This window comes from Molothrus aeneus, chromosome 2 (assembly GCF_037042795.1).
Source record: "Molothrus aeneus isolate 106 chromosome 2, BPBGC_Maene_1.0, whole genome shotgun sequence".
Taxonomy (NCBI): Eukaryota; Metazoa; Chordata; class Aves; order Passeriformes; family Icteridae; genus Molothrus; species Molothrus aeneus.
In genome coordinates, this window is record NC_089647.1 from 30,867,964 (window position 1) to 30,880,256 (window position 12,293).

A 12,293-nucleotide genomic window follows, 5' to 3' on the forward strand; every position below is an offset into this window, starting at 1 on the left:
AGCAATGTTCTGACCACTTCACACCTACCAGAATGAATGTACAATAAAAGTGACAACCCTGACTGTAACAATTAGACTGCACATTCCAACAACCTGGCCATTATAAGGTTGGATTTAAGCCAGACAGAACAATCCTATGCCAAGGAAAAGTGCTCCATAGCTAAAATGCCCATTAATTCCAGGCTATCTTGGTTCACAAGAGGAGCCAAATACAAACGTCAGGGGAAGTGCTACCGATGGTTCTACTGACACTGCTCTAAACCTGGACGTACGTGGCACAAGACTTGTGAAAAAGCTTTATAAACAGCAGCACACCAGCAATGGTTCGCTCTCCGGAACAGATAAATCCAACGCGGCGGAGAGCACGTTCAGCACAACCCATCACGGTGACAACGCTGCTCCACACATGCCGAGTGACCCCAAGGCTCCGCTGGCTGCGACAGCAGCGAACCGAGCACGCACAGCGGGGAAAGGAACACACGGAGCGGCTCGGTACGACGGCACAGCAGATCCGGGAGCTCAGCAAAATGCTCTGCAGGGCTCCCGCTTCGCTCGCTGAAGCACGGGCGTGGGCCGTGCCCCTCCAGGCCCTCCCCTCCGCTCGGGCCCCGGCAGGGCCGGGCACACACCCCGCACTCTGACCGGCCCCGGGCACGCACACCCGCACTCTGACCGGCCCCGGGCACGCACACCCGCACTCTGACCGGCCCCGGGCACGCACACCCGCACTCTGACCGGCCCCGGGCACGCACACCCGCACTCTGACCGGCCCCGGGCACGCACACCCGCACTCTGACCGGCCCCGGGCACACACCTGCACTCTGACCGGCCCCGGGCACACACCTGCACTCTGACCGCCTCCGCCGGCTCCCGCGCCCCCAGCGCCTCGCGCACCCGCAGCCGCACGGCCCGCGGCAGGAAGGCGCAGCGGCGCAGGGCCCGCCACCCGCCCCGGGCGCCCAGCATGGCGAGGCCCGGCGGGGCCGCTCCCCCAAAGCCCGGTTCCCGGTTCCCGCACGGGCCCACGTGAGTCCGCCTGCCTCCCGCCGCCCCACGTGACTGCCCGCCCAGCCAATGGCCGCCCCGACTGCCCCCGACCAGCCAATCAGAACAGAATGCGCGACTCGGCCCACCTATTCCGCCGCCCGGGCGCAAGCGGCTCTGGGAAATGTAGTTCTTCCTATAGGGTGTCCCGTCCTAGCGGGACGTGTGGGACTGTCATCCCCGCGTGTGGGGGGAAGGATGCTCCGTAGCCACGAGAGGGATCCCGTGTTGGGACACAAGGGATCCCCGTGGCGGACCTCTGGGACCACCTGAGCGGCAGCGCGGTCTGGAGATGGTGTGCGTTCTTCTCGAGGACCTTCAGCCACTCTCCCGTCTGCCTGGGCTTCTCTCAGGGACCATTGACTCTCTAATGCCCCTCGACATTCCTCACTTTTCCTGATAAGAGGCACAGGACTTGGGTCTGCTCTGCAAGCCTTGATAACGAATAAACCTTTTCTCCTGTTTCTTTTTGAAGCTTATGCCCCTCTGTCCTTCCAGGTGAGGCGGGTGGATGGTGAGGAGCAGCCATCAGGGTCTCCAGCCCTGCAAGGAATGACTTGGGAAGAGAGGTGGGCTTAAAATTGGACATGACCCAACAATGTGCTCTTGCAACCCAGAAAGCCTATTATATCCTGGGCTGCATCCACAGCAGTGGGACCAGCAGGGCGAGATGGGGGATTCTGGATTCTGCCCTCTGTTCCTGTGAGACCCCACCTGGAGCATCCAGCTCTGGGGTCATCAGCACTGGAAACATATGGACCTATTGACTGAGTACAAAGGAGGCCACAAAGATAGTCAGAGAGCTGGAGCACCTTTGCTATGGAGACAGGTGGAGACAGTTGGGGCTGCTCAGCCTGGAGAGAAGGGGGCTTCTTCCTTACTGCAGCCTTCCAAACTTAAAGAGGGCTTGTAAGATAGACAGAGAAATCTTTAGTGCCAAGATAAGGGACAATGGTTTTAAAATGAAAGAGTGTTGATTTAGTTTGCACACGAGGAAGAAATCCTCTGCTGTGAGGTGGTAAGGTCTGGAAGAGGTTGCCCAGAGAGGCTGTGGCTGCCTCAACCTTAGAAGTGTTCAAAGCCAGGTTGAATGGGGCTTGGATCAACTTGGTCTAATGGAGGGGTCCCCTGCCCATAGCAGGAATGTTGAAATTAGATTATATTAAAATGTCCCTTCCAACCCAAAACATTCTGTGATTCTCTGAAGTGTGTAAAGCCAGTGCTGCTTCCCCATGCAGCCCAGCCTTTGCTGCTCTGCTTGCCTGATTCCTGCCTGTCCCTGTTCTGCAGCTTCACTGCAGGAGGGCAGCAGCTGAACACACCGCTGTGCTTGTGGTCAGAGGTCACCTCCTTGCTATGCTTTGATCATTGCAGCACTGAGGGTCACACAAGAGAGCAGCAGTGGGATGCTCCAGGGCCAGGAGGTGCTGGGAGGCAGCTTTGGTAGTGACACTGCTTGCAGGGAGGCAAGCCCTTTACCTTGCTGTAAAGTCCCAGGTAAGAAAGGAATTGCTGGCCAGAGGCTGCTTTTAGAAGAAACAAGTGGGGCTCGTGGAAAAGAGAGAGGAAAGCTTTTTTGATTTTCCCATGTGAATCTTTTTATCTGTGCATGAAAAGCTTCTTGTCCTCAAAGTCCAAAGCTGCTTGCTAGGGCCTTCCTTCACCTCTGCTTTTGCTCCAAGTAAGCCAATGTCCCCACCCCTGGCTCAGTCCTGACCTGAGCTCTGCCCTGCCTTGAAACATCATCCTGAGGAATTAGAGCTGCAGGGCAGGGCCACAGACATAACCAGGTGGATAAGAAAGACACTGAGAGGTAGGACAGGAGACCTCAGGGCTAGGGTGCAGGGAGGGGAGGTACAGGGAGGGATAGAAGCACATCCTCAGGCAGCGAGGACAGCTTTGCCAGTATCTGACTTCTGTGCCACTGCACGGAATCGTGCAGACTGCTTGGACACACATGGTTACTGCCTCAGTGCTGGATGGAAACACAGGGGCACATATGTCTTTGTACTCCTGAGTGAGCAAAATTAGTTTTATTTTAATGCCAGCCACCATCCCCTCCTGTAAGGGCCAGCACTGAGCTTTGCTGTGTGTTGGTACACTGCTGTGATGTGGTTTCTTAGAGAATCCCAGTGCAGGAAGGAGCTGGTGCTGATGCAGTGTCAGGCAGAGATACAGGATGTGAATTGGTAGGAAATTGGGCCTCTGTCATTCAGGGAACTCCTGGATTAATGTGAGAATTAAACATGTGTGTAATGACTGCTCAGTGCATGTTACATGTTCTCTGTGCCTGGTCACACATGGTGCATTCCTTACTGCTCTCAGCTATAGGTTTTTTCCTCCTGTTCTGCCATACTGCCCAGAATAATTTTTCCAGGGTTATTTGACTCATTAAGCCCTCTGCAGGCCAAATAAACAATTAATGTAAGGAAGTATTAGAGGGTAGCACCAGTGACAATGTCTAAACACACCAGGAAAGGGGCAAGGTCCTTCCCCTCAGACCCATCTGCTCTAGGACCACCTGTGGGCAATTGGAAGCAAGGGCATAACACAGGAAAGTCTGGCCTCACGTGTTTTTGGACTTGACTTGAACTTTTCTCATCCAGGTGAATATCCTTCTCTACAAAGCCCAAATGGTATCACTATACTTTTGGGGGAAGTGGAGGTGAGACTGTAGTCAAATCTTCTGCTCCTGCTGTCGTAAGTGGTGGGCAGCCACTTTGTCTGTTAATGAGGGATATCAAGAGTAACAAAGAGAGAGATCACAAAGGCTGTGGGTCTTGCACAAGGGTGGAACAGAACCATGACACCTTAGCATCACTCCCTCTTCCACCTCTTGCAGTGGTGAGGGTCACCTGGCCTTCACCTGATAAACCATCCCTCCCCAGTCTTCATGCCCCAGGAATCCCTTAGCCACACATCTCATGGAATAGCTCATGGAAATCCCTTAGCCACACATCTCACAGCATAATCTCAGGGTTGTAGGCCTCAGTTCCCATAGCTGCCCATCTTCTTTTCACTGCTGGATGCTATCCTCACTGGCCAGCAGTTTGGCACCATCAGAACCACAAACCATAGCCCCAGGGATGACCCCAGATCTCAGGTTCTTTGAGTAGGTCCTTATGGGTCAATGCAGTGCTGCAGCTAACTCCCAGCACTGTTGCTCTCTGGTACATAGATTGGGTGTTTTGGAGATGTTTCAGGTGTTGGCAAAGGCGTGGATGTGTATGAATGTATGTTTCATTTCTTGCCATGCAGAGCAGAGCCCTTCTAAAAGCTTTCCAGAGAGCACTGGTGCTCTTTGTGGATCAGAGTAGCAATGTCAGTCTGGGCTGGGAAGCAGGATGCCGGTAGTCAGAGTGTCTGCAGGGAGGGAGGTTTAAAATGATGATGAAAAATAATGGTTCTTCTGTACTCACATCTGGGTTTAGGAGACATGAAATGTTCCCAGTAGATGTTTCTGGTAGAAGCAAATTTATCTTCTAAGATGGTGCTTCACTGAGGGAAGAAAGAGAGAGGATTGAAGGTGAATGTGGCTGGGAGATGTGTAATGTGAGGTCATGTTAGAGGCAGTGCATTTGGAACAAAGGATGCAATGACAAATGGCTTGAGGGAGTAATATGTATGATATCCATTCCTCCTGTTGCTAGGAGTGATTCCTGAGGAGCACTGGCCAGCAATCTTCATCTCTCTCTTTTTTGGTTGAACAGAAAGAATTTCTCCCATGGTAACAGAGCTGTGGGGCTACCCCAGCTAGCAGGTTTGTTCTGCAACAAGGTTTATCCTTCTGAAAGGAAGATCAAGTGCTTCAAAAATGAGCAGGAGGGGATGGACAAAGTTGTGTATGAGGACCAACTCCTAAAGGAAACTTCATCTTTCCAGATCCTGGACATTTTGGAAGTCACACTATCACCATGGCCACACTATCACTGTGGAAATGGGGAGATGAAAAAATGTTGGGAAGAGCTGTTCCTAGCTCTGTGGGGATGGCTGGAAATCAGAAGAGATACTTTGAGGGGAAGCAGTGTCTATGTTCAGGCCTTTACTCTCTGGACTGCTCTTTCTACAGAAACATGCTCTGGATCTGCTGTGAGCAAAAAGGAGGCTGGAATATTGGGCTTTGTGCTGTCTTAGTTCATGATGACACTATCAGAAGAAAAAGAAGTAAAATATTCATGAGCTAAGTAGAAACCCATTCTTAATGGGGCTGCAGAGAGATATTTTAAAGTCTGTAAAGCTTCACTAGAATTTAGATTTACCATGATAATTTCATTGGGTTCCCAGCATTCAAGTGGGTTTTATATCGTCTAATCCAATATCTGTAGAAGCCAGTGATAGCTTTTAATTTATTTTAACTGATGATAGATTGGGCTTTCACTGATGAGAAGTCATTTCAGAACTATCATCAGTTGCTGAAAGGTCAGCCCAGTTCTCTGACACAAAGTCCCAGGCTACTTATTCCCAAATGTCTCCACATTGCTTTGATGCACACATATTTTGTAGACTCTGGAAGCAGACACATTCATACTTATTTTTAGAAGGATTAAATACCTTTCTTTGTGACTGCACAGGGGAAAAAAGAGAGACATTATCTTCCAAAAAGCTTTATTCTTGTTCTCAAAATGCAGGTTTGCTGAATAACAGCACCTTATCCCAGCCTTTGCTTTCTGCTTTCTAACAATTTATAATTACTAGAATCACAAACAAGTACTGGGTGAGTCATTGTTCAGGGATATTTTTCCTGGTGAAATGAGGAATATCCCTCAGCTTAATCCTGTACTGTTTTTTTCTTTAACAAACTCCCTTAAGCAAGCCACATCTAATGTAGCTCTTTGCCCCTATTAATTCTCAGCCTATGGATTTAGGTCTCCAGCACCAGGAGAACCTGAATTCCCTGCCCACTACCACAGCTGTTAATAACTAGGGAAAAAAAAAAGACTTGGTGCAAAAAATGTTGTAATCCCCTTTGTTGGACCCAAACATCAGTTTCCCAGAGAACTGTGATGAAAACAGCATACTCCATGTGTGTCAGTTTTCCAGCCTGCCCAGAGCCTGAGCTCATTGCACCTGTGTTGTTCAGAGCCCTGCATTATCCAAGTGATAAATGCTTTGGGTAAGTCTCCAAGGTGATCTCAGAAACTGGATTCCTCCGCCATAAATAAATCCTTTATGAGAACAGCCCAGTGCTGCCATGGGCTCTCTGAAGGTCAGCTGACCCCATGGACCTTAGCAGCTCTCTGCTGTGGAGTAGCATGGATCGTTGGGATGAACATGGAAATCACAGGGTAATCATTCAGTGCTGTGGATATGGGAGAGTGCTTACAGGAGCCTGGAGGAGTCTTTCCTGTCCCTCAACTTAACTGGCACAGTGACTGGCAATGTTCCAAAGCTTGTGTGAGAAGTTCCTCGGCCCATTCCTGTTTCTTCTTCCTGCAGGGCTGCCCTGCTTTCCTACTGCATCCACAGAGGAAGTTGACATGGAAAGGGACACACTGCTGGGTGATTAAGTCCACAGCAAACCTCTGAATCTGTGTGTGTCTCTCAGGGTTAAAAGAATCTGTTGCTCCCTGTTTTTTTCCCAACACTATTTGTTTCCTACTAACTGTTGTCCAAGTTAGCATGCCTCATCCCCTCTCAGAAGAACTTGAATTTGCAAATTGGCAGACTTGCAGATTCAAGGGTAGTCTCAGGGACTGATGCTGGGCCGCTGAGGCTTGGATGGAGACTACTCCTGCATTAAGCAGCAGGAGGAAGGCTACAGCTTCCCAGCCCTGCACCTACGTGGAGAGAGAGAAGGGGGGAGTACACAGTAGCATTTCCAAGGAACGTTTTGTATTTTGAAAGATTTATCTGAGGGTCTGAAAGGATTTAATAACTGTGAACTAATTAAGCATACTAATTAACCCAGTGTTTAATCTCAACTCTTCGTTAGCTTTCTGTGCTGCTGAAGCAGAGATGTAGTCCCATATATCATGACATCCAGCCACTTTGCTTAATTGTGATTTCTCTGCACATGGTGCAGGCACTGAGCCGCTGAGGTGATGAGAGGAACACGAAAGCCCACGTACAGGAGAAAATTAGAGGGGCGAAGCAGCCCTGTGTGACTAACAACCTTGAGATTATTTCCATGAAGAGGGTATTGACAGCCTAATTTGTTTCCCCTCCCTATTATCTCTGGTTTATTCTCATTGATGCTGCTGTTCCGCTAAGGGAGGTGGAAGCAATCTGCTTCTGAGCACATGATGACAAAATGTCCATGTTATTCCTTGCTGCAACCAGGAGGAGGATGCTGCTCACTTTCCCCCTTCATGATAGTTCCCCATGGGTTTGCCTTTCCCTGAGGTTTTATACTGATGCTACTGGTACTATTTTTGTGTGGAACCCACAGAGCCAACTCTCAGATCTCCATGAGCTGTTTCCTCAGTGCCACAGAAGAAGGGGCATCTGAAATGAATGCCCAGCTCAATCCAGAAATAGATCAGGACCAATGTGACTTTCCTATATCCAGGGCTAAATAATTCTCCTGGTTCTGGAGCTGTGGGAGACCCTGGAGCAGGTGAATGTGGTAGAACCAGGAGATGGTGTGCTCCACAGCAGAAACAGAGACAGAGGACTTAGAAGATTGAAATTCCTCATACTCATGAGGGCCATCATCCCAAGGCGTGCGGACCATCATCCCAAGATTCTCTCCTTGTGGATGAAGTATTTAGTGGGGGATATCTGAAATCCTGTCATTTCTTCTCACAGCTGTCCTGAAAACTATGCCTGGGAAGACACCATGAACCCCAGATTGCCCAATCAAGGGCAGAATAATTGCCCCAACAGCACTCTTTACCAGCAGCCTCAGTTTGTACTCAGCTGTAACTCCATCTCCACACTGTTTACTTATTACTACTCACATAAACGTGGGATGAAGGTGAGCTCCTTTCAGGTCCACAACCTCAGCTTGGAGTCACGATTCCTTTAGGAGCTACTCACTTAAAAGTGTCTGGAAATGAGTCTGTGTAAGCAAAGGGACATTAAATTAGCTGAGAAAACAGGCTGCAGTGGGGGAATGTGGCAGTCACCTTCCTTGGAAATTACCAAGGGAAAGCTAGGCACAAATCTGTATTGAGGGTGTCTTAGGAGAATGAATCAGACCTGCCAGGATATGTGGAGAGGGGGGAGATGACCCACTGGGGACTTTTTTTCTGAACAGAACAAGCAAACGATTTTACAAGACCGACAATCCCCCAGTGTCTCCTTGTGCAGCCCTATGCAGCCAGCGGAGGAAATTGGTAACTGTACCCAGCAAGCCTGTTTTTAATTAACAAATAATTATCTACAAATTGCTGTAATTATTGCCTTGGATTCCAGAGGACAGGGACGTTAGTGCGAGATGAGCACAGTTTCCTTGCGAGTGAAATATTTTCCCTGCCTTATCTACAGAGCCCTGCTGCTGTGAGGTTTGGGTGACTCGGCGGTGCTTTCCTTTGGAGAAAGTGATAAAACATCTTGGGCTGTCTGGAAGGGGAAGCACGCTGGAAAAGGCACCAAAGGAAGGGCAGTTTCTTACATTTATCAGGTTGTCTGTCCTCATGCTGGAGTGGTTTGGGGGACGCCAATTAAGAGATAAACCTCATCAATGAGTGCCAGGAGAAGGGTTCTTGCATATTCGTGAGACAACAGAGCAAAATGAGCATCCTGATTTGTGATCTTTCAATGAGAAAAGGATAAATCCAGCTTTGGAAAAAGATGATTAGTGTTAATCCAGATCAAATGGAAGGCATGGTGTTTCCCTGAGCCTTCAGCACTGAAGGATGCTAGTCTGGACAGAATGCATCAGTCGCCATGACCACTTTGATCACTTTTTGGCGGGTGAGCACACAGAGCACTTCTACCTCTTTTTCTTTAGGCTCTGCTGCCAACCTCATGGTGGATATCCACAGCAACCACTTTTTCACAGTTACAAAGAATCTCTCCCAAGAGTTTAGTACTCTCTAAGTACTAAACACAGAGATGTTTATTGTCCTGCAGGGTTTGCACCCTTTCAACAAGTCTAACGGGGAAAATCCACTCCAGCTTGCAGGAAAGGCACTGAAAGATAGCAGTATATCCTGGCTGGATGAGCGCAACCTGCTGAAGGGTTCCAGAGTCTCTGAGTTCTCTGAGACTTCAGCCCTGCTAGGTGTGTTTAATCTCTGAATTCTGATGCTTTATTCTGTCACTTCTAACTGAATTCCCTCAATGATGCCACTCACTGCCAGGGTTTCCATGACAGCCTCCACTTCAAGAAAATGGGTGCTTTTTATTATTCATCCATTGCATGTACCTTATGCTGCTGTGAAATGTTGCCTTTGTTTTTGCTGCTGTCTGTTTTTGCTACTATGTCTTTTCCATGCTGATACTTACCATTTGGGGTAGGGGGACCCTGCAGCACCTTCCAAGGTGATGTGCATTGCCAACTCTTTTCAGCATCCCTTTGGCAGTAAGAAAACCCCATCTCAGTGAAAAGATGTGTTTCTGTGCTGGGGAGGAAGGGAAAAGAAATTTCTTTTAAATTGGAGTCTCTGCAGGCCGTTGTGGTGTTCTGTACCAGCCAACTTTAATGCCTGTTGAAGTGTTCCCATGGGAAACCAGTATCCTGTTGTTTTACTGGGCTGCACTGGTGAAACAACTTGTCCTAAATCACACAAAAGGTCAAGGTCACACATGGGATTTGAACTCTGACATTCTGATGTCTCCTTCTGTGTATGCACCATCAGCTCTTGTTTTTCTCATGCCTCATTTCACTCCAGATAGTTTCTCCTGCCTTCAATCTCTCCCAGCTGCCAATGATGCTCTTTGCTGCCTCCAGCATGTCCTCACAGGGGACATGTCCCCATGCAGGACATTTTTCTGAAAGGCTGGATAAACTCATCACCATGTGTGAAGAGACCTGGTCATGGTCTCTTCTCAAAGTCATTTGTTTTGTGGGCTCGCTAGTTGGAGTTTTTTCCCCTGCAAAATCAACAAAAATGAGGATAGGAACAACAAGGTTTCAGGAGAAGTTCTGACCTGTTCTCCAGGTGAAAGTCACCTCCCAGTTAAGGGACAGCAGTGATCTTGCTTAACTCTAGAGCTTGCCATGCAGGTGTCTGCATTGGAGATGTTCCCACTGCCTTCACAGCTATTGGTGACAAATAAGCTCCTCTAGGGACCAAGATGCCCCATCCTGAACTAGAAATCTAAAATAGCCTAGATGCATGCCAAGGTGTGATGGCATCCTTGGGTAATGAAGCCTCCATAGTTGGATGTACCCATTAGAGCTTTGTTGGCTGCAGGCGATCCTTGAGGAGTTAGATCCACCCTGGGATGAAAGGGAGAGATCTTTAAAAATATCTTTAGTGGCTTTGCATTTACAGATGAGACCTCACTGCTGATAGTAAGCTTCAGGTGTTCAAAATGCCCAGTTTTTTCTTCTTCCAAGGCACAACTTACACTGGCATCTTTTCACCTCGATTTTCCTTCTTTTTCGGTTACTTCTTGCCTGTTGTCACTAGATGACAGCAGAGGACACACATCAAGGACTGCTCTGAATCCAGGGCAGGCACCACTTCTGTACCAGGCAGTTCATGGCTGGGTGCCCCAAGGCATCCCGATGACTTTTAATAACTCTTTACCTACTTATTTATCTGGCAGATTATATACAAATGCTGTATTAAGTCAAATCTTAGGCTTTTTGTGTGGAGCTACTTGAGTGATTTTCATGCTTCATCACCTCCATCATCCCCATCCTATTTTTAAGAGTTTTTCTCTCACATTTACTTGATGCCTTTTGTTTTGTACTTGGCTTGTGCTCTCCAAATTCATTTTATTTAATCCAACAGGAGCCCTTTCAGATATAAGCAACTGAAGCACACTCCAACCACTTGCTTCTGTTCAACACTGTCAGACATAGAGCTGAGCTCCCAAAAGATAGGTGGTTCCTGGAGGGAGGATTTCTCTGATAACTGGAAATTGGCACCTAAATATGAGCATAAATACTTTAGATAGGATGGATGAATGCATGGATGGATGGATGGGTTTTAGAATGTAAAGTAATTACTTCTTGGTGGAATATGGGTCAGATAACTGACATAGTTAGCTAAAGGGTGAAATGGATGATTTAAAAAAAAAGTACTTGATTATAAATAATTCTGTTATCAGGAATACCCTTACCAGATAACAAGAAAGAAAAGGTATGGATTTTTGACACATGAGTCAACCAAATGGGTGATTTCTGTATCTGGGGTGCTCTGAAAGAGGCTGATTCAGTCTGTGGTCCAGCAGAGAGCTCTGTGTGAGCACATGGACCTTGTCTGATGATTAACTGAACCAGGTCTCTGATCTGTACAAAGGTATTCTGTGGGGAAGGTGTGATCTACGTTCCTAGGAAAGGCCAGGACACTTTAGGAGACATTCTGGTTGATTTATTCATAGTTTCATAGGAGATTCTGTGACAATATTTCACAAGGAGGATTTTCATTATAAAATTCTCAAACCTACATCCCCAACAGCAATCTTCAGTGCCTGCAGCTTTTGGGCATGGTCCAGGATTTTGTTCTTGTCAAAACGAGAGCAGAGGAGATACTGAGACCATTTGAATCTTTCAGATATTGCAAAATTAGAAAATGTATCTCAAGCTTCTTGTCAGTGACTAGAAGCTCACACATTGATTCTTACAGAGGTTGTTGCTGTTGCCGGTTTTACCTGCAGTGTAATTTATAATCTCAAAGGCAGTGATAACCTGCAGATACTGGGTGTCCTTCCTAAGCAATCCTGTGCCCTGTGCTTCTATTGGCTTGAACCATGCAGGATCACAGTCCTAAGGATCTGATGTAGTACATCATGATGGAAAAACTAAAACAGCCAGCATTTTCATTTCTGATCACTCGGTCTCTGTCGAACAGCTGGATGAAGGACAAAAGAGGGTATTGTTTCTTTGGTCATGCTCTAATTGTTCCTAGAAGATGGAACTTTTTAGGGAATGAGGCTTCCCAGTTCATTGTAACTGTGAGGGGAGGGCAGGAGAGGAGGGGGATAGTGGGGAGAGGGATAGCATGGGCAATCTGAGAAAGATATTTAAGCTTCTGCAGCTGCAGGTGAAATATTCATAAAAAATCATGCAAATACCTCATTTCCACTGATGTCACTGATGTCAAATGCTTCATCCACACATTTGGGAGCTGCCCTGTCCCCAGGCTCAGGTGGTGGCTGATGGATCACCGAGAGAGTCTGACTGTGTTTGG

General features: G+C 47.8%; 1 protein-coding gene across 1 annotated transcript in view; it reads right to left on the minus strand.

Moving 5' to 3' along the window:
• Positions 1-966, minus strand: part of NARS2 (asparaginyl-tRNA synthetase 2, mitochondrial) — a 48,192-nt gene extending 47,226 nt beyond the window's left edge. Inside the window, exon 1 of the mRNA XM_066570225.1 lies at positions 844-966. Coding sequence (XP_066426322.1) covers positions 844-966 — 123 coding nt within the window. The remainder of the gene's footprint in view (positions 1-843) is intronic.
• Between the last annotated feature and the right edge of the window lie 11,327 nt (positions 967-12,293).